Raw genomic sequence first — 26200 nt, 5'->3', positions numbered from 1 at the left:
CATATACAAAAATGTATGCTCTGATAAAATCATATGTGATATTATATATAATTATATAAGACTGTATATAATTTTACTTTTTTTTATATAAATAGACATGGACTTTCTTTTCCCGGGATAAGCAATAATAAAATGTTTCAATTGTAGCATTCATGAATTATATCATTTGTAAAGATACATGAAACATAATTTTGGAATATTTCCGAAACGTATCAATTGAAATATCTTATTTGAAATATTTCTGAAATAAGCAAAAATAAAATGTTTCAATTGTAACACTTATGAATTACATCATTTGTAAATATACATGAAACATAATTTTGGAATATTTCCGAAACGTATCAATTGAAATATCTTATATAAAATATTTCTTAAATAAGCGAAAATAAAATGTTTCAATTGTAACACTTATGAATTACATCATTTGTAAATATACATGAAACATAATTTTGGAATATTTCCGAAACGTATCAATTGAAATATCTTATTTGAAATATTTCTGAAATAAGCAAAAATAAAATGTTTCAATTGTAACACTTATGAATTACATCATTTGTAAATATACATGAAATATAATTTTGGAATATTTCAGATACATATCAACTGCGATATTTCATTTGAAATATTTCTGACTATGAAACATTTTAGTTGTGACACTTATGAATTATATTATAAACATAGACATGAAACGTCTCATTTGAAATCTATATGAAGCATTTTGAAACATTGCATATACAGGGTGAGCCATTTTAATTAACGCACGCAATTATTTCGGAAACAAAGCATTTTAGAGAAAAATGTTTCAGACAAAAGTTTTATGGTTTCGAGGGGGCCATAAGATGGTATCATTGGTTTGACCTTGAAGAGTTATTTGAAGGTCACATGAAGGTCACCTTCAATTTCTTAAATGGAACCTACTATTTGTCATTGCATATTCTTGTAGCTTATCTCGAGAGCTTTCCAAAACTATAAGTACTTTTTCCAAAACTATAAGTACTTTTTGAGTTATGAGGCTTGAAATATTTTCTTAATTTTACATAAACCGTAAAATATCTTGTAAAATATTCATTTTTCGATTATCTTACCTTAATACTTTTACGTACAAAATAATGAGAGGAATCAACTGGTGTAAAGAAAACACATAGTTGTTTTGAAGAAAAAATATATAATTTGCAATTAACAATTCCATATTTTTTCTTAAAAACAACTATGTGTTTTCTTTACACCAATTGATTCCTCTCATTATTTTGTACATAAAAGTATTAAGATAAGATAATCGAAAAATGAATATTTTACAAGATATTTTACGGTTTATGTAAAATTAAGAAATTATTTCAAGCCTCCTAACTCAAAAAGTATTTAACGAAAAGGTACTTAATTATAGTGTTTTGGAAAGCTCTCGAGATAAGCTACAAGAATATGCAATGACAAATAGTAGGTTCCATTTAAGAAATTGAAGGTGACCTTCATGTGACCTTCAAATAACTCTTCAAGGTCAAATCAATGATACCATCTTATGGCCCCCTCGAAACCATAAAACTTTTGTCTGAAACATTTTTCTCTAAAATGCTTTGTTTCCGAAATAATTGCGTGCGTTAATTAAAATGGCTCACCCTGTATATTTCATGTTTAGTGGGCAAAGTATGACACACTTCACAAGAATTAGTTCCTACGTTCACCACTTGGTCATTGATGTCGCAACATATCTTGACTTTCGATATCTCGCGATATCAGTTATCGATATCACTAGCAGTCCATATTTATATGTCAAAGGTCTGCGGTTAATTTTTGAGCTCTGGGGCTCCTCTCACAAAGGATAGAAGAGATGCGGCTACAACAATCTTCGAGCTAATGCGCTCTTTGATCGATAAGCTGTGACTCGCGGGACCTGTGCCGCGGCCTTATATACTGTCTTAGATGGATCCAACTTTCGGGTTAGGTGTTTTCCTTTTCGCTAGCGGTGAGAAGTGAAGCTCGTGGATACATATGAATATCCATTGGATATCTTTGGTACCCATTTGATGAATATACATTCACACATAAAAAAAACCAGCTATTAAATTTTAGCAAAATTTTTTAATATCTTTCAATAGCAATAAATCAGCAAACAATCACCATATTGATATGAAATAAAGTTAAAATTAAACATTAGTATCCTCTGAAAAACTAAAATATCAAATTTGAGTTACAAAAATTTTTTTACAAAATGACGAATGCTGAAGACAGACTTTGAAAAATAGAAAACAAATTCTTTTTTAAACTGCTGCATTGCTCAAGAAAATCGACTCCCTGATGCAAAAATGTTTTTAAACTTATTTATTTCTGAACGAATCCATATTTTAATAAATTTTCTACGAGGAAAGATTTAAATCTGACCGTCTATCTCTATGTGAAGTATCTTGGATCGAGTTACACTTTAATTTCTATTTTGAAAAAGTTTTCCATGATAATTTGTTTCTGAATTGCAAATTTTATAAGGAAAGTTTTATTTTGTAACATTTTCTTCAAAACGGTATAACTTTATCAAAAAAGATCGTAGAAAACTAATTAAAATATGAATTTATTAGGAAATAAATGAGCTTTTTTTTTTAAAAACTCATACATTTTTGTACCAAAAAACAAAATCTTTGTAAAATTTTTGTACCAGTTAAAAAAGATTATTTATCATTTCTCAAAGTCTATTTTCAACGTCCGTTACTTTGTAAAATATTTTTTGTAACTCAAATTTGTGTTATTGCTTATTAAAAGAAATGTTCAAGTTTTAATTTGAGTTTTGTTTCATATTAATACAATGATTTTTCGCTACGACGATTTATTGTTATTGAAAGATGTTAAAAAATTGTGCTAAAATTTAGTGACCCGTATTGTTTATGTGTGAATGTAGATATGTGGATAACATGTGTATGTCTAGTGGATATTTCTGGTAGTTACTTAGTGGATATAGATATGTGGATGTTATATCCTATACAGCACAGAAGCTTGCATCAACATTGCTGCAATGTTACAACATTGCACATAGCAGTGTAATGCTGCAGAAATATTGCAGAGACATTATTTTGTAATATTACTTTGGCAATGTTGCAGCAACATTTTAACATAGCGAAAATGTATAACATGTGTTTCTTTACTTGCCGCTATGTGACGACACCAAACTTAACTAACTCGTATTCGAATTTTTATCTAAAGTGGATATAAGGCCTACAAAGGACTAATGTAGTAATTATATTTCTTGTCTTGTGTCAGTTAAATTTCTGAAAAACTGACTTGATTTTTTACTTAACTGACTGATTATTTAATATTCTATTTAATATTCTATTATTTAATATCCCAACGAGGGATTCAGATTATTAAACAAATTGTTTGTTTAATAATCTAGATCCCTTAGGATTCAGAATATTAAATAATCAGTCAGTTAAGTAAAAAATCAAGTCAGTTTTTCAGAAATTTAGTTTTGATACAAATTGTATCAAAGTATTAAACAGATTTTTCTTCATTGAATGGGTAAATGGAAAATAATTCATTTATTGCACGTATTAAAATATTCTGGTATCGAGTGTATGTAAAATAATTGTATGTATATTATTGAGATAAATATTTAATAAGATACATTTGATAAAAAACACTAATAAATGTTTTTTTCAAAGGCGGTAAATGTTTTTTTCCTATCTTTCTTAAACATTTCTTTATATTTTCAAGGTTTATTTATTAAATTTAAAAGGGTCTGCATTTGTAGCAAAACGCGTTTTAATATTGCAAATACGTTGCACCGTAACATTACTACAATCTTATATTGTAATATTTCTGAGGGCGGACATTTCAACGTTGCTGCAAGCTTGCAGTAATGTTGCAGAAACATTTCGCAACTTCTATGCAATATTACAATGTTTCAATGTTAGGTCTATGCAACGTTTTTGCAATCTTTCGGTGCTGTATATATACATCTACTAATTATCTATAGAGGACATGGATCTCATATAGACATTTATTAGATATCTATTAGATAAATTTTTCCGTGTGGATATGTGGATAACATGTATACCCAGATAGCAAAGTCTGTAGAAAATATATCATACCAAGTGTCTGCTATCAATTAATGTTAGCAAAAAGGTTACAAATTTGGTACTGAAGCTATTATTATCAATTAAGTTGACAAATTGATGTCAAAAATCGAGCAGAGCCTGCTCACAGAATCTGACGCAGATTGGTGGCAAAAACCAAGCAGAATCTGCTAACATGACTTGATATCAGATTGTCGACAAAAATCAAGCAGAATCTGCGTACGCGCAATTTGACTGCAGATTGACAGCAGAAGTGGAACAGGGTTTGCATGCGTGATCTGATGGCAAATTGGTAACAAACTGTATTTGATTCGATAGTTCTTTCGCTTACCGCTATGTGATGTATTTTCTCGCAATCAAATTTCTGTCAGAAATATATATAAAGTCGCTATTATTAATAAAAGACCAAAAATATAGTAACTATTTCTATCACTTTAATTTCTGATATGTGATACAAGCAAATAAGATTCAGAATATTAAACTGGTTGGAATCAATAGGATAAATGGAAAATTATTCATTTACTGCTTATTTGAAGCATAAAGGAAGAATTTAATTCTAAATAAATTATATCTCAAGTTTTATAAGTTAAATTTAATTATTTTCACCATTTACTTTATTATTAATTTAATTAAATTGAGTCCTTTACTATGTGAGATATAACTACGATATAACATATTACATATTATATGTTGTATTAGAAGAAAATTGTAATTAACCGATAACTCACCGATAAGTTTTATTTAGCATCTGTAATAATTAATTTTATTGTATTTATATTACTTATTTATATGAATGACCAGAAGCTGCAGATTCTGCTCGGGATCTGCTGCCAATCTGTCGTCAGATTACGCGCGCGCAGATCCTGCTTGGTTTCTGCCGACAATTTGACGTCAAGTGATGTTAGCAGATCCTGCTCGGTTTTTGCTGACAATCTGCTGTCAGATTCTGTGAGCAGGTTTTGTTAGCAAATCATGAGCCTATTGCAGACATAACGGATGCCAATCTGCTAGCAACTTTTGTGGAAATCTGTCGCCAATCTGCTGGCAAATTGCGCGCATTTTGCTTACCGGGTATATCTAGTGGATATCTCTGGTAGCTACTTAGTGGATATACAGGGTGATTCAAAATAACCCCTGTGTCCCTGAAATGACATATTCTTGAATCAATTCTAAGACGATTTTTCCTTCGGCAAAATTTCGTCCGAAGCTTAGTTTTTGAATTATTAAAGGAAATAGTTAACGTATGACGGGTCGAATACAAGAGGCAGGCAAGGGTGGCGCGATTCACCCTCAGACGCGGGAGCTTACGCGGGGCGCCTGCTGCGATCAGCTGATCGCTATACACATACAGACACACATGCGAACACATACATTCTCTCTCTGTCTGTCTGTCTGTCTGTCTCTCTCTCTGTCTCTCTCTCTCTCTCTCTCTCATTCGCTCACTCACCTGTAATTTTTTTTTTTTTTACGAGAGAGGGGAAAATGCATTTTATGCATACCCACCGGTCGATCCAGTGAGTTATGTGGGACTCGAGTACCAAGTCGAATTACCAACTCGGTACTCCCTACCCACTAAAAACCCCTCTCTTTTCACGAATTTCCTTTGACACACTGTCTCTCTGAATTCCCGAGATCTGTTTTCACATAACGTCAAAAAATAGTTATTATTACCTTGTTCGATGACTTTTGATGTATTGCTGTAATTGCTTGAAGGAGAAATGAATTTTCCGATAGATCGTACGTTCTCAAATTTAACGTAGATATCACGTTGCAAAAGACAAGAAACCCACACTAAATTATTAACTGAAAGTTTTTCTTCTTTCATGAACTGTCTTCTTTTATAAACTTCAACGTAATCACATTTATTTACTCACTCGATGAGAAATTTACTAATGACTCTATCACTGATCACTATTAATCACTGTCGAATAATAACTGTTGGCGATTAAAAATCACTCGATGAAAGAAACACGCGCGGACACGTTACACGACACGACGACGCGACAATGCGTAAATAAGTGTTTTTAAAATATTTATTACTTTTACTATTATCATATAAAATATTAATATTAAATCCGCGCGTGTTTCTTTCATCGAGTGATTTTTAATCGCCAACAGTTATTATTCGACAGTGATTAATAGTGATTAGTGATAGAGTCATTAGTAAATTTCTCGTCTCATCGAGTGAGTAAATAAATGTGATTACGTTAAAGTTTATAAAAGAATACAGTTCATGAAAGAAGAAAAACTTTCAGTTAATAATTTAGTGTGGATTTCTTGTCTTTTGCAACGTGATATCTACGTTAAATTTGAGAACGTACGATCTATCGGAAAATTCATTTCTCCTTCAAGCAATTACAGCAATACATCAAAAGTCATCGAACAAGGTAATAATAACTATTTTTTGACGTTATGTGAGAACAGATCTCGGGAAGTCAGAGGGACAGTGTGTTAAAGGAAATTCGTGAAAAGAGAGGGGTTTTTAGTGGGTAGGGAGTACCGAGTTGGTAATTCGACTTGGTACTCGAGTCCCACATAACTCACTGGATCGACCGGTGGGTATGCATAAAATGCATTTTCCTCTCTCGTAAAAAAAAAAAAAATTACAGGTGAGTGAGCGAATGAGAGAGAGAGAGAGAGAGAGAGAGAGAGAGAGAGAGAGAGAGAGAGAGAGAGAGAGAGAGAGAGACAGACAGACCAGACAGACAGACCAGACAGACAGACCAGACAGACAGACCAGACAGACCAGACAGACAGACAGACCAGACAGACCAGACAGACAGACAGACAGACAGACCAGACAGACAGACCAGACAGACAGACAGACAGACAGACCAGACAGACAGACCAGGCAGACAGACCAGACAGACAGACCAGACAGACAGACCAGACAGACAGACAGACAGACCAGACAGACAGACAGACAGACCAGACAGACAGACCAGACAGACAGACAGACAGACCAGACAGACAGACAGACCAGACAGACAGACAGACAGACCAGACAGACAGACAGACAGACCAGACAGACAGACAGACAGACCAGACAGACAGACAGACCAGACAGACAGACAGACCAGACAGACAGACAGACCAGACAGACAGACAGACAGACAGACCAGACAGACCAGACAGACAGACAGACCAGACAGACAGACAGACAGACCAGACAGACAGACAGACCAGACAGACAGACAGACCAGACAGACAGACCAGACAGACCAGACAGACCAGACAGACAGACCAGACAGACAGACCAGACAGACAGACAGACCAGACAGACAGACAGACAGACCAGACAGACAGACAGACCAGACAGACAGACCAGACAGACCAGACAGACAGACAGACAGACAGACAGACAGACAGACAGACAGAGAATGTATGTGTTCGCATGTGTGTCTGTATGTGTATAGCGACCAGCTGATCTCAGCAGGCGCCCCGCGTAAGCACCCGCGTCTGACGGTGAATCGCGCCACCCTTACCTGCCTCTTGTATTCGACCCGTCATACGTTAACTACTTCCTTTAATAATTCAAAAACTAAGCTTCGGACAAAATTTTGCCGAAGGAAAAATCGTCTTAGAATTGATTCAAGAATATGTCATTTCAGGGACACAGGGGTTATTTTGAATCACCCTGCAGATATGTAGATGATATATGTATATACATCTATTAGTTATCTATAAAGAATATGGACCTCATACCCATACAGCACACAAAGATTGCATACACATTGCAGCAATCTTTCACCGCAATATTGCAACGTTGCAAATTCACTGCAAAATGTTGCTGCACCATTGTTGTGGGATTGCAGCAACGTTAAAATGTCCGCTTTTAGGAATATTGCAATGTAAGATTGTAGGAATGTTACGGTGCAACGTATTTGTAATATTAAAACGTGTTTTGCTACAAATGCAAACACCGTTTTAAATTTAATAAATAAACTTTGAAAATATAAAAAAATGTTTAAAAAAGATGGGAAAAATGCCCTTAAAATACATCTATTAGTGTTTTTTATTAGATGTTTCTTAAATATTTATCTGAATAATGTACATACAATTATTTTACATACATTCGACACCAGAATATTTTAATACGTGCAATAAATGAACTGTTTCCTATTTACCCATTCAATTGAGAAAAATCTGTTAAATATTCTGAAACCCAATGAGGGATCCAGATTATTAAACAGATTATTTGTTTAATAATTTAGATCCCTCATTAGGATTCAGAATATTAAATAAACCAAGTCAGTTTATCAGAAATTAAATTGACACAAGACAAGAAATATAATTATTACATTGGTCCTTTGTAGACCTTATATCCACTTCAGATGAATTCGAATAAGTTAGTTAAATTTGGTCTCGCCGCGTAGCGGCAAGTAAAGAAACACATGTTATACATTTTCGCTATGTTAAAACGTTGCTGCAACATTGCCAAAGTAATATTACAAAATAATGTCTCTGCATTATTTCTGCAATATTACACTGCAGTGAGCAATGTTGTAACATTGTAGCAATTAATGTTGATGCAAGCTTCTGTGCTGTATGGGTATAGACATTTAGGCATTTATTAGATATCTATTAGATAAATTTTTCCATGTGGGTTTTGAATGTCACTCAGGACATATCCTTGATAACATAGGTCAAGGTCATCGAATTTGATGAGGTCGTCGCTAATATGCAGTTTTACCAAACTTATTTCATTAATAACATATATTGATGTTTATAATACATGCTTGAATGAGAAAGAGAAATCGCGCTAACGAAGTATATTAATTACGTCTATATGCGAGGAAAATATATCAGGAAAAATCTCATCCAAAATTCGACCTGCAAATAATCTCTAAAATCGGATTAATTCAAGGTCACCAAACGATAGTCCTTCATGATCCCTACAACTTTTGTTCGGGTCATTTCTCTCGATTCCAACCTCCGTTGCATATTGTGTGACTGTCAATAATTTGTCCTCGAAATGACCCCTAGGGGTCACTTTGACAACTGATATGACAACTTATCTGAATGTAAAATTTCCCGCCCTTTTTAAATCCGGGGTCGAAAAAGGGGGTTTCCATTTAAAAAATTAAAGTTGACCTTCAAATGATCCTCAAGATCAAGTTCAAGATCAATTTCAAGGTCACCAAAAGATAGTACTTCATGATCCCTACAACTTTTATTCGGGTCATTTTCCGTGAAAGTGCGTACTTCTGGAGATAGGGGGGTCCCATTCTTTCCGAATACCCTGTATATTAGATGGTAAACTTAATTCCTGCCGATTCTTCGTCTTGTTGCGCCCGCGCCGTAGGGGGGGGCGGACCTTCGAGGTTATTCGCCCAAAGGATTAGGACCCAGGCAACAAATGTAGACACTCCGTACTTGATAGTAAAGGAATATATTTCGGTCGTTCTTCTTACACTGGCCTTACACTACTCTTGTGTTTGTCTTATACGCTAGGGTTAGGCGTAGCGAGCTTACTTAGTCAATGCGGCGGCTTGTATTGTTGATGACTTCAGGTTTTCTTCTGCCACCCCGTCGTGGTGATTGGTTTATATATCGTTGGGTACAGGAAGGATGAGGTATCCCTGCGCCGGAGCGCGGTTCGTGCTCCGTTTTGTTATGCTTATTCAGCTTTGGCCGTGACTTTCTTTTCGTCACGTTTTATTTTTATTTCTTAATATCTCTTACTTTTAGTTTAATTAAATTATTATTTCGTCGGGTTACGACAGTCTTCATAATTGATTTGTTTCGAAGGGAAGATGAATAAACCTTAATCAAAGTAATTTCTTCCATTTTCTACTACTTTTTCCCATCTCTCCGGCAACAGGGCAATCCCACGACGGTAGAACGCGGTATCTTTCGAGGTGATCCATTCATCCATTTTTGGACTTCTTCGTAATTGGAGAAGTGTATGTCTGTAAGTGCGTGTTGCATCGACCGGAAGAGATGATAATCCGACGGTGCCAAGTCTTGAGAGTACGCTGGATGCGGGAGGACTTCCCATTCAAGCTCTAGAAGTATCTGCTTCACGCTTTTCGCAACATGCGTTATCATGCAAAAGAATGACTTTGCATCGATTGTTGGCTACGGATGATCTTTTTTGCATCAACTTGTCACTCAATCGGCATAATTGGAATAACATTTAACGCTTTCGACAACTCTAAAAGCGTTTGAGCTGGATTCTCATCGAGCAATTCTTGCAGCTCAACATCTTCAAATTTTTTCAGTTGTCAGGGACGTTCTTTATCTCACGTCAAAATCACCGTTTCGAAAGCGTTCAAATCAAACTCTACATATTCTTTCCGATGGAGTTTCATCATCATACATTTCGGATAAGCGATGCGTTTCAGCTGCGGTTTTCTTGAGGTCGAAGTAGTGAAGAAGCACATGTCAAAAAAACAGCTTATCGCGGTTCATTTTCAATCGATTGGAAAATCTCTTTGCCGTCGAGAAATCTAATCTGTGAGGACTGAATCACTTTCAGCAATGTCTAAACTATAAAAGACATGCAACTTCACCGTCGAAACTTGCTAGCGTTGAAGCCGGCAGCCTTTAGTAGCGAGCGGCAGGAATTAAATTTACCACCTATTATATATATATATACATATACAGGGTGCGCCAAAAGTCTGGATACACCTAAATATCTCACAAACAGTGCATTTTAGAAGAAAATGTTTCAGGCAAAAGTTGTTTAGTTTCGAGGGGGCCATAAGAAGGTACCATTGGTTTGACCTTGAAGAGTCATTTGAAGGTCACGTGAAGGTCACTTCAATTTCTTTAAATGGAACACCCTATATATTTTTGCACACTCTTGTAGCTTATCTCGAGAGCTTTCCAAAACACTATAATTAAGTACCTTTTCGTTAAGTACTTTTTGAGTTATGAGGCTTGAAATAATTTCTTAATTTTACATAAACCGTAAAATATCTTGTAAAATATTCATTTTTCGATTATCTTACCTTAATACTTTTATGTAGAAAATAATGAGAGGAATCAATTGGTGTAAAGAAAACACATAGTTGTTTTTAAGAAAAAATGGAATTGTTAATTGCAAATTACATATTTTTTCTTTAAAACAACTATGTGTTTTCTTTACACCAATTGATTCCTCTCATTATTTTGTACGTAAAAGTATTAAGGTAAGATAATCGAAAAATGAATATTTTACAAGATATTTTACGGTTTATGTAAAATTAAGAAATTATTTCAAGCCTCATAACTCAAAAAGTACTTAACGAAAAGGTACTTAATTATAGTGTTTTGGAAAGCCCTCGAGATAAGCTACAAGAATGTGCAAAAATATATAGGGTGTTCCATTTAAAAAAATTGAAGTGACCTTCACGTGACCTTCAAATGACTCTTCAAGGTCAAACCAATGGTACCGTCTTATGGCCCCCTCGAAACCAAACAACTTTTGCCTGAAACATTTTTTCTAAAATGCACCGTTTGTGAGATATTTAGGTGTATCCAGACTTTTGGCGCACCCTGTATATATATACATTTAAAAAATTGAAGGTGATCTTCAAATGACTTTTCAAGGTCAAACCAATGACACCATCTTATGGCCCCCTTCAAGCCATATAACTGTTGTCTTAAACATTTTTTTTTACTCTAAGTAATATCGAGATATTTGACTGACAAAAATAAAATGGGACACCCTGTATAATCCTCGAAGAATGAAGGGAAAAGCCCCTAAATTACAGAGCAATTGGGAAGATCCTTTCTTGATAGTGAGAAAGTTAAATGACGTAGTTTATTGCATTCAAAGATCTCCGAGACACAAGAAGAAAATTGTGCACGCGGATAGGTTAGCTTCTTTTTTCGAAAGATGTTAAAGCTTGTTAAGGAATAGTCCGGAGGCCGGTGGTAGTTTAAGGAATTGAGTTTAAATTGCATTGTTTACTGCGTAAAATTATCTTATTCTTTAGAGAAGTTTGCGGAAGCTGACTGAACTTAAACATCTACGGAGCCAGTGAATCGCTGAGCCTGAAGACTGCCTCGCCCATGATTTTTGAGCCGTGGTTTTCCCGTGGGCCGGAGGGCGAATGCCGAGGCAGGGACTTGGGGAGTCCTTTTAAGACGATGGGTCCACGGTGGATATCCCCCCCCCCTCTTGTCCGAAGAAAGGCACGCAACGGGGAGATAAGGATAAAAGGATAGACTTGCGCCGAGCACGAAGAAGGTGACTAAAGGGATGGGAAGCTGTCCTGGAATCGATTCTTGAGGGTCTGGCCAACTCTCTGGAAGGAATCGATTGGGAGTCTGCCCAGTGGATTGGGACCTGGTCGGAGCGATGCTCGTAACCTACAGCAACAGCTCAGCGAGAGCAGGATATCGTTCGGGGTCCCTGGAAGTCCACGGAAAGTCACGAAACCCCTTGCTGATTCGGGACGACAATCTTGAAGAGGAGGGGCAGTGTTACGCGCCCGAGTCGTTACGGCCCTGCCGTTATTCGGATCCCGGAGCCAAGAAGAATGTTTATAAACAACGATGGTCAGCTGAGTTGGAAGATAGCTGTCAAGCTATACGGACGCATTTTATATACGAGCCATTATTAATCCCTTGTGTTATTATTCTGAGTTATTGTTTGTGTTCTGTGTTGCTTATTAAAGTTCTCTAAAAATGTCTTGTTATTACTCGCGGTCCTCTGGTGGTCCGCTAGTGAGCGGCTTCGATATATCTCGAAGTCCTCGCCGGGCGTAACAATATATATATATACAGGGTCTTCAAAAAGTCCCGGAACGCTAAAATATCTCGAAAACGATCAACTATAATGAAAAATATGTAAGGAACAAAGTTGTAAGACTAAATAAAATGTACCTAATGATGATAAGAATTTGACCTTGGATGAAGTATTCAAGGTCATATGAAGGTCAAGTTGATTTTTTTAAATGGAACTCCCCATTTTTTATTGCATATTCTTATAGCTTATTTCAAGGGCTTTCCAAAACACTATAATAAAATATTTTTCCCTCAAGTACTTTTTGAGTTATAAGGCTTGAAATCATTTCTTAATTTTACATAAACCGTAAAATATTTTGTAAAATATTCATTTTTCGATTATCTTATCTCAATACTTTTATGTACAAAATAATGAGAGGAATCAATTGGTGTAACGAAAACACATAGTTATTTTTAAGAAAAAAATATGTAATTGATTGCAAATTACATATTTTTTCTTCGCAACAATTATGTGTTTTCTTTACACCAATTGATTCCTCCCATTATTTTGTACATAAAAGTATTGAGGTAAGATAATTGAAAAATGAATATTTTACAAGATATTTTACGGTTTATGTAAAATTAAGAAATGATTTCAAGCCTTATAACTCAAAAAGTACTTGAGGGAAAAATATTTTATTATAGTGTTTTGGAAAGCTCTTGAAATAAGCTATAAGAATATGCAATAAAAAATGGAGAGTTCCATTTAAAAAAATCAACTTGACCTTCATATGACCTTGAGTACTTCATCCAAGGTCAAATTCTTATCATCATTAGGTACATTTTATTTAGTTCTACAACTTCGTTCCTTACATATTTTTCATTATAGTTGATCGTTTTCAAGATATTTTAACGTTCCGGGACTTTTTGAAGACCCTGTATATATATATATATATATATATATATATATATATATATATATATATATATATACAGGGTGACCCATTTTAACTTAGGCAGCCAAATAACTCGAAAAATAAGCAAGATAGAGAAAAATGTTTTAGACAAAAGTTGTATGGTTTCGAGGGGGCCATAAGATGGTATCATTGGTTTGACCTTGAAGAGTCATTTGAAGGTCACGTGAAGGTCACTTCAATTTTTTTAAATAGAATACCCTATATATTTTTGTACATTCTTGTAGCTTATTTCGAGAGCTTTCCAAAACACTATAATTAAGTACCTTTCCGTTAAGTACTTTTTGAGTTATGATGCTTGAAATAATTTCTTAATTTTACATAAACCGTAAAATATCTTGTAAAATATTCATTTTTCGATTATCTTACCTTAATACTTTTATGTACAAAATAATGAGAGGAATCAATTGGTGTAAAGAAAACACATAGTTGTTTTTAAGAAAAAATATGGAATTGTTAATTGCAAATTACATATTTTTTCTTCGAAACAACTATGTGTTTTCTTTACACCAATTGATTCCTCTCATTATTTTGTACATAAAACTATGAAGGTAAGGTAATCGAAAAATGAATATTTTACAAGATATTTTACGGTTTATGTAAAATTAAGAAATTATTTCAAGCCTCATAACTCAAAAAGTACTTAACGAAAATGTACTTAATTATAGTGTTTTGGAAAGCTCTCGAGATGAGCTACAAGAATGTACAAAAATATATAGGATGTTCCATTTAAAAAAATTGAAGTGACCTTCACGTGACCTTCAAATGACTCTTCAAGGTCAAACCAATGATACCATCTTATGGCCCCCTCGAAACCATACAACTTTTGTCTAAAACATTTTTCTCTATCTTGCTTATTTTTCGAGTTATTTGGCTGCCTAAGTTAAAATGGGTCACCCTGTATATATATATATATATATATATATATATATATATATATTATATTTAAAAAAAATTATGTTTACTAACAAGAATAAAAACGTGAATTGCTTATAAGTGATATTTTTACAAATTTCTATATTGTAAAATATAAGATGTAAAGTGGAATATCAATTTAGGAATTTACATTTTATTACATATACGAAAGTATATTTTTATACATACTAGCATTTAAAATTTATATGATGTGATAAACATAGAGAAATTTATATGATAAATAAACATAGAGATAATAGATATGATAATCATAAAGACCCTTGCACAATGCTAGGCAACAGGCAATAAGAACAGAAATAGTATCTATTCTTTGCTCCTATTGACGAATATTTTCTATTCCGCGTATTTATTGGTGAATAGTTTCTATTCCCTATTCCTATTGCCTGTTGCCTAGCATTGTGCAAGAGTCTTTACAGTGTAACTGCAACAGTAATGCGCAAGTTCTAGTAGTAAATAAAATACAAAGATTACTTTGTGTGTTCTTGAAAAAAATAAAGTATATACGAAATATTCTAATTGAATAAATCTCTACAAATAGAAGAAAATGCCTTATAAATATTAATATTACGATCATTATTCACAAGAAAAATATATAAATAGTATTGGAAAGATGTTTATACATATAAATATCAAATGCAATACTACAGGAAAATAGTAGTATATAAAAATATTAAATAATATCAAAAAATTCAATTAGAAATTTATTCTCTAATTCGATTAAGTTTTATTAAGTGGGAGGATATAAAATTAAAAATAGAATATTAAATGATCATATTAACATTGTAAGAATAAACAGGAAGCATAATTGTTTTGTGACTATGTTATGTTCACTTGAGATAGCAAAATAAAATTTAAAAAAAATGCATAAAATGTAAAAACAATTTAAATAACAATTAATACCCGTATCGGTAAGCTATGGACTTCATCTTTTACGTCTGCAAACCAGTTATGATAATCGTGTGAATTGAAAAACTTCAAATCTCACTTTTTTTTATCTATCGCTTCTAAACGCTCGATGATAGGCGGGTGTGAATGATGCCAACTGGAATACAATTTATCGAACAATGGATATCCCAAATTGTCCTTTTGTAGTTTTAACAGAGCCGCTTTCAAAGCTTCGCCGTGACCTAATCTTGTAGCAAATTCATCTGCTTGAAATTCAAATCTTCTGCCAATCACCACGCTAACGAAATTGAAGATCTAGAAATTTCAAAATGATTTGAATAAATATTATTTTATAAATTTGTTTCATGCACAATAAGAATTCTGATGAAAAAATTTGAATACTTACTGTATTCAACGGTATTAAAATATACATTGTTACTATAATTAGACCAATAAAGATGGGCTGAGAGTTCACAAAACCGAAAGCGTTATACATTGGTGTATATCGTAAGAGTTTTGCAAACATAACAAAATTGGCTACAAACATTATCTGAAAGAAGAAACAAGATATATACTAACACACGCGTGCGCACGCACGCACAGGATGAGTCTGATAAAAAGTTTACTACTACTTTTTTTCTCAAAGATACCTTCTTTTTATTAAAAAAAGAGAATTATAGCTGGTAATATAAAAATCAAGGATATTCTACATTCCTTAAGATCACCATAGTATATGCCTCTTTTTGTCTTACAATTTTGATAATGAGTATCTTCTCTTGTCTCTAACTATCTTGGAAAAAAATATAATGGACTTTTTATCAGACTCATTCTGTGTACATATATTAGAGACGGGCAAATCTACTCTCTCCCGCTCATTCCCATCAGCGAGACTAGAGTCTCGATACTTATATTATCGGGAACGCTGTTATCGAGAATATAAGGTTGAACAAGATCCAGAATTTTGATGCTTTGTTAGATGGAGTGGAAGTAAACAAGACTCAAGATTCAGCAATCGAAGTCGAAACAATTTAGCGTTTAGCGCAACAATAAATTCATGATTCAAATTGCATTTTATGTGCTATTCATTTATTTTAATTATTTTGATTTAAAATATGAAAATTATTAATAAATTAAAATTAAAAAATAATTTTTTTAATAATGATAAATTTTATAATAAAAAAGATAAAATAGAAAAATTTAATGTAATTTAATAATATGGTAAAATAAGTTTAGAAGTGATTCTTCTGAAAAATATATTAAAGTGATGGGAAACATGTACAAATTATCTAACGAAATTGATTAAAGTAGTTAAATACGTTTTATATTCTCCTACTAGCAGATCCAAAAAAGAAATTTTAGCAAAGCAAAAGGATTTTTTTATCGACTTTAATCTTGTGATTGCATAAATCGTAAATAATACTTATAATTTAAATAATATTTATAATTACATTTATAATTTACTTACAATAATAATAAATTTTCCTAACTTCATATATATATAATTTTATTTATTTATTTATATTTATATTATTAATTAATTTATTTAATAATTTCTAATAATTTAATAAGGTAGCTGTACTGTTTACGTATTCGTTACATATGTTTCGGAAATATACATACATATATATTTTCGGCTCTATTTGAAATGTATTTTACTATTTATTAAATTAAATTAATTTTAATTATTTAATAATTTTTATCAATACGATTTATTTATCATTTTTTTTTGTTTATTTATTTATTAAAAAGTTTTATTTATTTTATTGATTCTTTTCTCTTTTTCTTATCGATTCTTTCTTTTTATTTTCAGTTAATACATGCGCAATTCTATTCCTTATTAATAATTTTTAGATTCTTTGTGCAAAGTTGTTTAAATAAATGAGTAACAAATGAAATAGAATTTTATTCACGATTTTATTCGCACATCTCATGTTGCATATGGTCTCGACTTCGAGAATAGTCGGAAATCGCTAATTAAAAATTTCGATTTTTCTTCAGTCTCGACACTACCGAAAGATCTCAGTTCCCGTCACAGCAATCTTTATCTCATTCCCATTCTATTCATTTGTATATTCGATCGAGACACGTGACAAAGACTGTCGAGACTGAAACGGGAATAGAATATTTGTCCGTCTCTAGTATATATATGCATGTATAATTATGTATTTAAAAAATAATTTCTTAATTTAACAAAAATATTTTGTATATCTGACACATTCTTATTTATTAAATACAAAATATTAAATATTAAAAATTATATAAAATTAAATGTATCTAATTTTTTATTTAATAAATAGTGAAATAAATAAAAATTTTTAATATTTTCAAAATAAATAATAAGACTATTTAAAGTTATTGCATTATATTTATCAGCATGACCCTAATAATATAGTAAAACGAAGATCATCTATTGGATAGATGTATCTATTGATATTTGTTGACATTTGTTATATCTAATTTTAATAAAAATGTATTGGAGTTAATTAGTTATTTACACATGAAACAATTTAATTTGACATAGTTAATTGATCATAAATCATAAAATCATAAATAATAGATCATAAATAAAAGATTTTTTTCAAATCTATTATTTCCAAATATCAAATTTAAAAATCATAGTAACTATATAATAATTACACTACTATATAATTAATACTATATAATACTATATAATTAATGAAACAGACATAATATTCGACATAATAACTATTTTCAAAATAGATATGTGTTATTCTAATCCTCATGTACCTGGTGTGCAAAGTAGAACATTACAAATTTTTATCCCGCAAATAAAGCATTTTTAAGAAAATTTATTCAGGTAAGAATTATCTGATTTCTCTAGTGGGAAATATTATGGCGTTTATAATTTTTTACTTGGTGAGAGATTTCAATGTCGTTCTAAGATTAACTTTTTTTTTTATGGAAACCTACGTCTTTTTTATCAGTTTTTTATCATATTTTACGTTAAAAAACAAGTAATGTTTCTAAAATATTTTTTTACCCACCTTCAATTTTTGCGAGAATTTGACAAAATATTTTTACATTTTTAAAATTTTAAAAATATCGATAATCAGCAGCTTTTGAGAAAAAGTACAAAAGATGAAAAATGTTTATTTTAAGCTAATAAAGTTAATAAGTAGCTTTTATTTGAACTTTTCTGTTGTATTTCTTTTTAGATATGTAAAGATTAAAGATTATAATCGAAGTTGCAAAGGTATTTTTACTGCATGCTTGAAATAATAATTGCAAATTATGACAAATAAATAATTTCTTTAAAAAAATTTATTTTCAAAAATTTTGTTAAATGAATGAAATTAATAACTTGAACGTTTTATGTTTCAACTCAAACAACATATGATTTATTAAAAAAACAAACTCTTGAAATTTTAAACGAACATAGATAATATTACTTAAATATTAATTTAAATGATCAACGATCAATTAAATTTTCAAAACAATGTCCTTCAATTTTAGTACACTTTAGAACTCTTTCACGAAAACATCTTCAATTAGTTAATATTTATGATGTTATTTGTGTACAGACTCGATGTATTCTATCTATCATATTTTTAGGTGTTATGAGAGCAGTTGACACATTCTTTTATAAAGTCTTAGAAAAAATCTAATGATGTCAGGTTTGATAAATGTGCTAGCTAATTCACAGGCCTATATCTACCTACCCATTTTCAAGGAAAACATTTAAAATTACTGATTATTGATATTTTTTTGAATCCCAAAATATATTTTGTCAAATTTTCATAAAAATTGAAAGTAGATAAAAAAATATTTCAGACAAAAGTTACTTATTTTTGAACATAGAATATATTGCTATGATAAAAAACATAGGTTCCCATTTAAAAAACAAAGTTGATCTTGAAACTTTCCACCAAATAAAAAATGAATGCCATAATATTTCCTCCTTGGAATCAGATAATTCTTGTCTGAGCAATTTTTCTCAAAAATATGAGATATTTTCGAAATAAAAATTTCTACTGCTTTATTTTGGACACCTGGTATACTAAAAGGTGTAAAAACTACTTGAACAATTTATTATAATAGATATTTTGGATTGATATGCAATATAACAATTATTAGGCTACTAAGTAACACCAAAATAAGAAGATATAAAATATAAATAGACTTAAAAATATTTTACATTATTTACCTGGCTAAGAAGAAATCCTTTCAAAGTATGATTATGTCTCCAATGACCCAATTCATGTGCAAGGACTGCTAATATTTCGTTTGTTTCACAGCCGCAATCTTTATCAGCATCATCGTCTTTCTTACAATAACCTTTAATAAGAGTGTCAAAAAGAACAATCCTTTTGTGTTTGTGAAAACCGTACAGATAGGCGTTACTATGTGATGATCTTTTAGAACCCTCAACTATAAATAACTTGTATAAGGGAAACTTTAAAGAAGCTGCCAATTCTTCAATCTTTTGTTTCAATTCGCCATCGGGTAATGGCGAATACTTATCAAACAATGGGGCTATTACTTCTGGATACAAGATCATCATAAATAATGAGACCACCACTGATAATATCCACAAATACCAGAAGAAATAATCACCACCATTTTTCACGATCCAAATCATACCACAGAGAAGAGGTAATGCAATAATTTGAGATACAACAAATTTTTTAATCTCATCTTTAATAAAAAATGCAGTTGTCTAAAAACATATTTAATTAAGTAATTAACAGAATTTTATTTAATTTCGTATCATTTTTTGTCTAATAAGAGATCGAAAATATGTTACTTAAAGAGTTTTACCTGTTTATTGAAACCATGTTTCCCTTCCAAAATAAAAGTATCATATATCACTAATGGCAGATTAATTATGTGAGAAATAACATTTATAATAAACATACATATTGCGCTTAGCAGTATATCATTTTCATCATTAATGCCAAAGTATTTAGCTATTTTGATACTCCATTGCCAACTATAATAATAGCCGTAAGCTACTAATATTACCTATAAAACCAATAAATTATATAATACTGAGGATTAATGCAATATAATGCTGACCATACAAAATAAAATTATAAAAATTTTCCTTGATGATCAAAAGTACACAATATCAAAAATTGTTTATAATTCTCACCGTATTAAAAATCTTAGAATATATGTCTTGTATAATACCAAAGCTACTTCTATCTAATGCATATGCACGAGCCTTTCCGTACACATCTTTAGTCATTAATCCCTCAACAGATTTTGGTAAATCAACCAATTGTTGCATCAATCTCCTCTGTAATATTTAAAAGATATAAATAAAAAAGAAATTAACTTTAATTATATCACTTATATAAACTTATATAAACTTCTAAATTTGTACAATCTCTTGATCTTTTATATAATAATTGTATATGTATTAATATTGAAGACATAAAAAAAGATATATATTATTAATTCTTATTAAATATTTAATTATAATCCGACTTTGACTTATATTATTTGACATATGCATGTACAATTATTCAATTGTAAAAATATAATAAATACATATAAATATTGAACACAAAAAAAAATTAATTCTTAGTATATGCGAATTGTATGTAGTATTTTATGCAAATACATATTTTACTAAAATAATAAAATTTAGAAAAATTATAAAAGGTTAGAATAGAAGCCAATATAAGTTACCTGACGTAAATTTAAATAATTATTCCAAAAGTACAGCAGCCATATCGCCAACAAAATCAATTCAAGAATATGCTTCTCCATAAAATTCACAGGTATCTCCATTTTAATAATATATGTATTAATAAAATATGTATTAATAATATATGTATTAATAAAACATCCTCATATCAGACTGCTACGTCGAAGGGCCTGTTCTTTTTAGCTGCATTACTGCACTAGTGCAATTAGTTGGAGTGAAAGAAAGTATGTTTGTCTCTTTCTAACTTATTGCACTAGTACAGCAGTGTAGCTAAAAAGAACAGACCCGAAATCATCAAGTGTTCACAAGTAAGTTTGTTCTTTATTACTACACTGGTCTAGTTTCCACCGAAGCGTTAATTCGCATCTAGTGCGGCGTAGAATCAAATTTAAGTCGATAGAAGCGCGACTAACCGTACTCATTTCACTCCCGCTTCGCTCTACAAGCTTTATCGGAGTGGCAGCGAAACTGATACCAAATTTAGTCCGTGGAAACGCTTGATCATAGACCTTACAGATATGGACTGGCAATACGTATCAGACTGTGTCCGGAGGAGGTTAGAGAGAGAAACATCTTTTTGGTACTTCTCTTTCTACAAGTGTCCGGACACTTGTAGAAAGAGAAGTACTAAAAAGTATGGCCGGTATTCATAGTCCGTTCTTATATTTAAGATCGTCTTAAGTTCATCTTTAGATATTGTATGTATCATTTTATTGGCTATGGATTATCTAAAGATGAACTAAAGACGATCATAAATATAAGACCGGACTATGAATACCGGCTTATGTTTCTCTCTCTAACCTCCTCCGGACACTGCTTCTCTACAGAAACTATAGGCAATTGCCAGTCCATACTTATAGGCCCATATTCTGAATCCTCTTTTATCGATAAAAGTGCTCCTAAAAGCGGCCTGTAGCCAATCAGAAGGCTTATATGCCACTTTTAGAGGCACTTTTATCGATAAAAGAGGATTCAGAATATGGGCCATAAGGTCTACGGTCTACGCGCTTGATAATAAATAGTGCCAACCATATATTTAGAGGTTAGATCACATACTGTATTACATTCAACAAAAGTTAAGTTGGCTGCACTGAAATTTAATCTTCCTCACTTCTACGATCATATAGTTAGCAGACAAATTTGATATTCCCTATTATCTATTAAACCAATCGCTTGGGAATCGTTTGGACACATTTAGGAATAGATTCTCATAGTTTAGGAAATAATAGTTTATTTATAATTAATTAAAATAAATTGAGCGTATATAGTTAGCAGACATAAATATTAAAAAAAAAATTTTTTTTTTAATTAACGTGAAATTATTTGGGAAACATGTCTGTAATATTTTTAACGTTTGGGAAATAATTATTTCATCTGAAAATCGGTAAATATGTCGATGAAAGGAGCCCGCCTCGATTACTTTGACCTTGACATATGTTGTCAAGGTCACTTCCCTGAGTAACATCCAAAAGATTTTAGCCGTCGCTCGCTGTTAAAAAGTTATTAGTAAAAGAAGTTAGAAAGAGAATATACCCGGTAAGCAAAATGCGCGCAATTTGCCAGCAGATTGGCGACAGATTTCCACAAAAGTTGCTAGCAGATTGGCATCCGTTATGTCCGCAATAGGCTCACGATTTGCTAGCAAAACCTGCTCACAGAATCTGATAGCAGATTATTAGCAAAAACCGAGCAGGATCTGCGCGCAGGTAATCTGACGGCAGATTGGCAGCAGATCCCGAGCAGAATCTGCAGCTTCTGGTCATTCATATAAATAAGTAATATAAATACAATAAAATTAATTACTACAGATGTTAAATAAGACTATTATCGGCGAGTTATCGGTTAATTACAATTTTCTTCTAATACAACATATAATATGTAATATGTTATATCGTAGTTATATATCTCACATAGTAAAGGACTCAATTTAATTAAATTAATAATAAAGTAAATGGTGAAAATAATTAAATTTAACTTATAAAACTTGAGATATAATTTATTTAGAATTAAATTCTTCCTTTATGCTTCAAATAGGCAGTAAATGAATAATTATCCATTTATCCTATTGATGCCAATCAGTTTAATATTCTGAATCTTATCTGCTTGTATCACATATCAGAAATTAAAGTGATAGAAATAGTTACTATATTTTTGGTCTTTTATTAATAATAGCGACTTTATATATATTTCTGACAGAAATTTGATTGCGAGAAAATACATCACATAGCGGTAAGCGAAGGAACTATCGAATCAAATGCAGATTGTTGCCAATTTGCCATCAGATCACGCATGCAAACCCTGTTCCACTTCTGCTGTCAATCTGCAGTCAAATTGCGCGCACGCAGATTCTGCTTGATTTTTGCCGACAATCTGATATCAAGTCATGTTAGCAGATTCTGCTTGGTTTCTGCCACCAATCTGCGTCAGATTCTGTGAGCAGACTCTGTTCGATTTTTGACATCAATTTGTCAACTTAATTGGTAATAACAGCTTCAGTACCAAATTTGTAGCCGTTTTGCTAACATTAGTTGATAGCAGACACTTGGCATGATATGCTTTCTATAGACTTTGCTATCTGGGTAGATTTTATTGACACCGTGTAGATAGAACTATAGTATGAAAACACAGTTCGAAAGTATTTTCCACGCAAAGTATGCTTATAGTCCGAAATATGTAAACATAACAATAATACAGACTTAAGCTGTAGAAATATTCCTTGTATTTAGTACTTGCAGAACTCTTAATACGTGAACATGAGACTTCACGAGTTTCTCCGTTTAACTATATTACGAAGAATTAGTTTCTTATCTTTAATAATAATATTGCTGAATAAAATATAAATATAAACATAAATTTGAATATTTTTCTTTCTCCGACCACGCATGTACTTAAATTTATATAGAATTTAATACAATTTAATATAATTAAAAAATATCACGAATGTATGTGTACACACACACACACATACGCGCGCGCGCGCGGGGGAGGGTGCAAGGGGGGGGCTTTCGGCCCCCCTCCCGCAACCACCCCGCCGGTAGGGGACGCATTGCGAAGAGTTCAATCACAATGGATATATGCTGTAAGTTGTAAAGCGAGGTCCACCTTGCCTACCCAAGGAGAACAAAAAGTCATCATAACGTCAAAATGATGTCAAAATAATGTCAAAACAGAGAAAATCACAATGACATCAAACCGGGAAAAAAAATGACTGTATTTTGACCTCATTTTGATATCATTTTGACTAGTAAATCGTTCTTTTATATATTTGTATTAGGTAAAAGCAATAAATTCACAGGTGATAAGATAACAATATACAGGGTGATTCAGAACGATCCAGGTGTCCTTGCATAGATGTATTCCTGATGAGTTAATTCTGTGACGATTTTTCCTTTACGAAATTTTTGTCCGAAGCTTTATATTAATTTCTGAGATATAATTGAAAATAGTTAGCTAATTATGAGCCGGGTACAACGGGCATCTAATACAATAGAGAATAGACGGCGCGTTGCGCTATGCCTGTCCATTGTACCCGGCTCGTAATTAGCTATTTTCCATTATATCTCAAAAACTAAGCTTCGGACAAAAATTTCGCAAAGGAAAAATCATCTCAGAATTAAATCAGGAATACGTCTGTGCAAGGACACCTAGATCGTTCTGAATCACTCTGTATATATATATATATATATATATATATACAGGGTGACCCATTTTAACTTAGGCAGCCAAATAACTCGAAAAATAAGCAAGATAGAGAAAAATGTTTTAGACAAAAGTTGTATGGTTTCGAGGGGGCCATAAGATGGTATCATTGGTTTGACCTTGAAGAGTCATTTGAAGGTCACGTGAAGGTCACTTCAATTTTTTTAAATGGAACATCCTATATATTTTTGTACATTCTTGTAGCTCATCTCGAGAGCTTTCCAAAACACTATAATTAAGTACATTTTCGTTAAGTACTTTTTGAGTTATGAGGCTTGAAATAATTTCTTAATTTTACATAAACCGTAAAATATCTTGTAAAATATTCATTTTTCGATTACCTTACCTTAATAGTTTTATGTACAAAATAATGAGAGGAATCAATTGGTGTAAAGAAAACACATAGTTGTTTCGAAGAAAAAATATGTAATTTGCAATTAACAATTCCATATTTTTTCTTAAAAACAACTATGTGTTTTCTTTACACCAATTGATTCCTCTCATTATTTTGTACATAAAAGTATTAAGGTAAGATAATCGAAAAATGAATATTTTACAAGATATTTTACGGTTTATGTAAAATTAAGAAATTATTTCAAGCATCATAACTCAAAAAGTACTTAACGGAAAGGTACTTAATTATAGTGTTTTGGAAAGCTCTCGAAATAAGCTACAAGAATGTACAAAAATATATAGGGTATTCCATTTAAAAAAATTGAAGTGACCTTCACGTGACCTTCAAATGACTCTTCAAGGTCAAACCAATGATACCATCTTATGGCCCCCTCGAAACCATACAACTTTTGTCTAAAACATTTTTCTCTATCTTGTTTATTTTTCGAGTTATTTGGCTGCCTAAGTTAAAATGGGTCATCCTGTATATATATACATATATATATATATATATATATATATATACACAAATAATTAAAGTTACTATTTTTTGTAGTTCTTTAGTAATACATATCTGTAGTACATATTATTTTATTCAATATAAGAAATATTATATTAACTTTATTAATAATAAAATATATACTATACTATATATACTATATATCAACTATTATACATATATAACTTACTAATATTATGTATAAACTTACTTAATATTATGTATAAACTCTATGAGAATATAAGAGTATCAGTCTTTTAAAAAATATAAAGAAAAAAACTTCAGTCTTATTCTCAAAAACATAAAAACTTAATAAAATTTCATACAAAATTTTGTATTTCATACAAAAAAAAACTTAATAAAATTTCTTAAAATATTATTTTTTGGAACTTACATACAGTGAAGCGGAAACAACTATAATTCT

General features: G+C 31.6%; 1 protein-coding gene across 2 annotated transcripts; it reads right to left on the bottom strand.

Moving 5' to 3' along the window:
• Positions 1–14739: 14739 nt before the first annotated feature.
• Positions 14740–21708, bottom strand: LOC145971450 (CAAX prenyl protease 1 homolog). 2 transcript variants are annotated; one of them, XM_083099107.1, is made up of 6 exons: positions 21599–21708; positions 20625–20771; positions 20291–20494; positions 19677–20189; positions 15918–16061; positions 14740–15826 (listed from the first exon to the last, which is right to left on the bottom strand). In XM_083099107.1, the coding sequence occupies exons 1-6, from the start codon at positions 21605–21607 to the stop codon at positions 15608–15610; spliced, it is 1236 nt and encodes a 411-aa protein (XP_082955233.1). In that variant the 5' UTR covers positions 21608–21708; the 3' UTR covers positions 14740–15607. The 2 variants fall into 2 exon arrangements, with proteins under 2 accessions (XP_082955233.1, XP_082955232.1); XM_083099106.1 differs by lacking the exon at positions 21599–21708 and adding an exon at positions 21167–21552.
• Between the last annotated feature and the right edge of the window lie 4492 nt (positions 21709–26200).

Source organism: Camponotus vicinus, unplaced genomic scaffold (assembly GCF_025532165.1).
Source record: "Camponotus vicinus isolate PSW18456_S1 unplaced genomic scaffold, iyCamVici1.0 SCAF_5, whole genome shotgun sequence".
Classification (NCBI taxonomy): domain Eukaryota; kingdom Metazoa; phylum Arthropoda; class Insecta; order Hymenoptera; family Formicidae; genus Camponotus; species Camponotus vicinus.
Note: the sequence above shows the minus strand (reverse complement) of the source record. Positions and strands in the feature narration are given on the sequence as shown.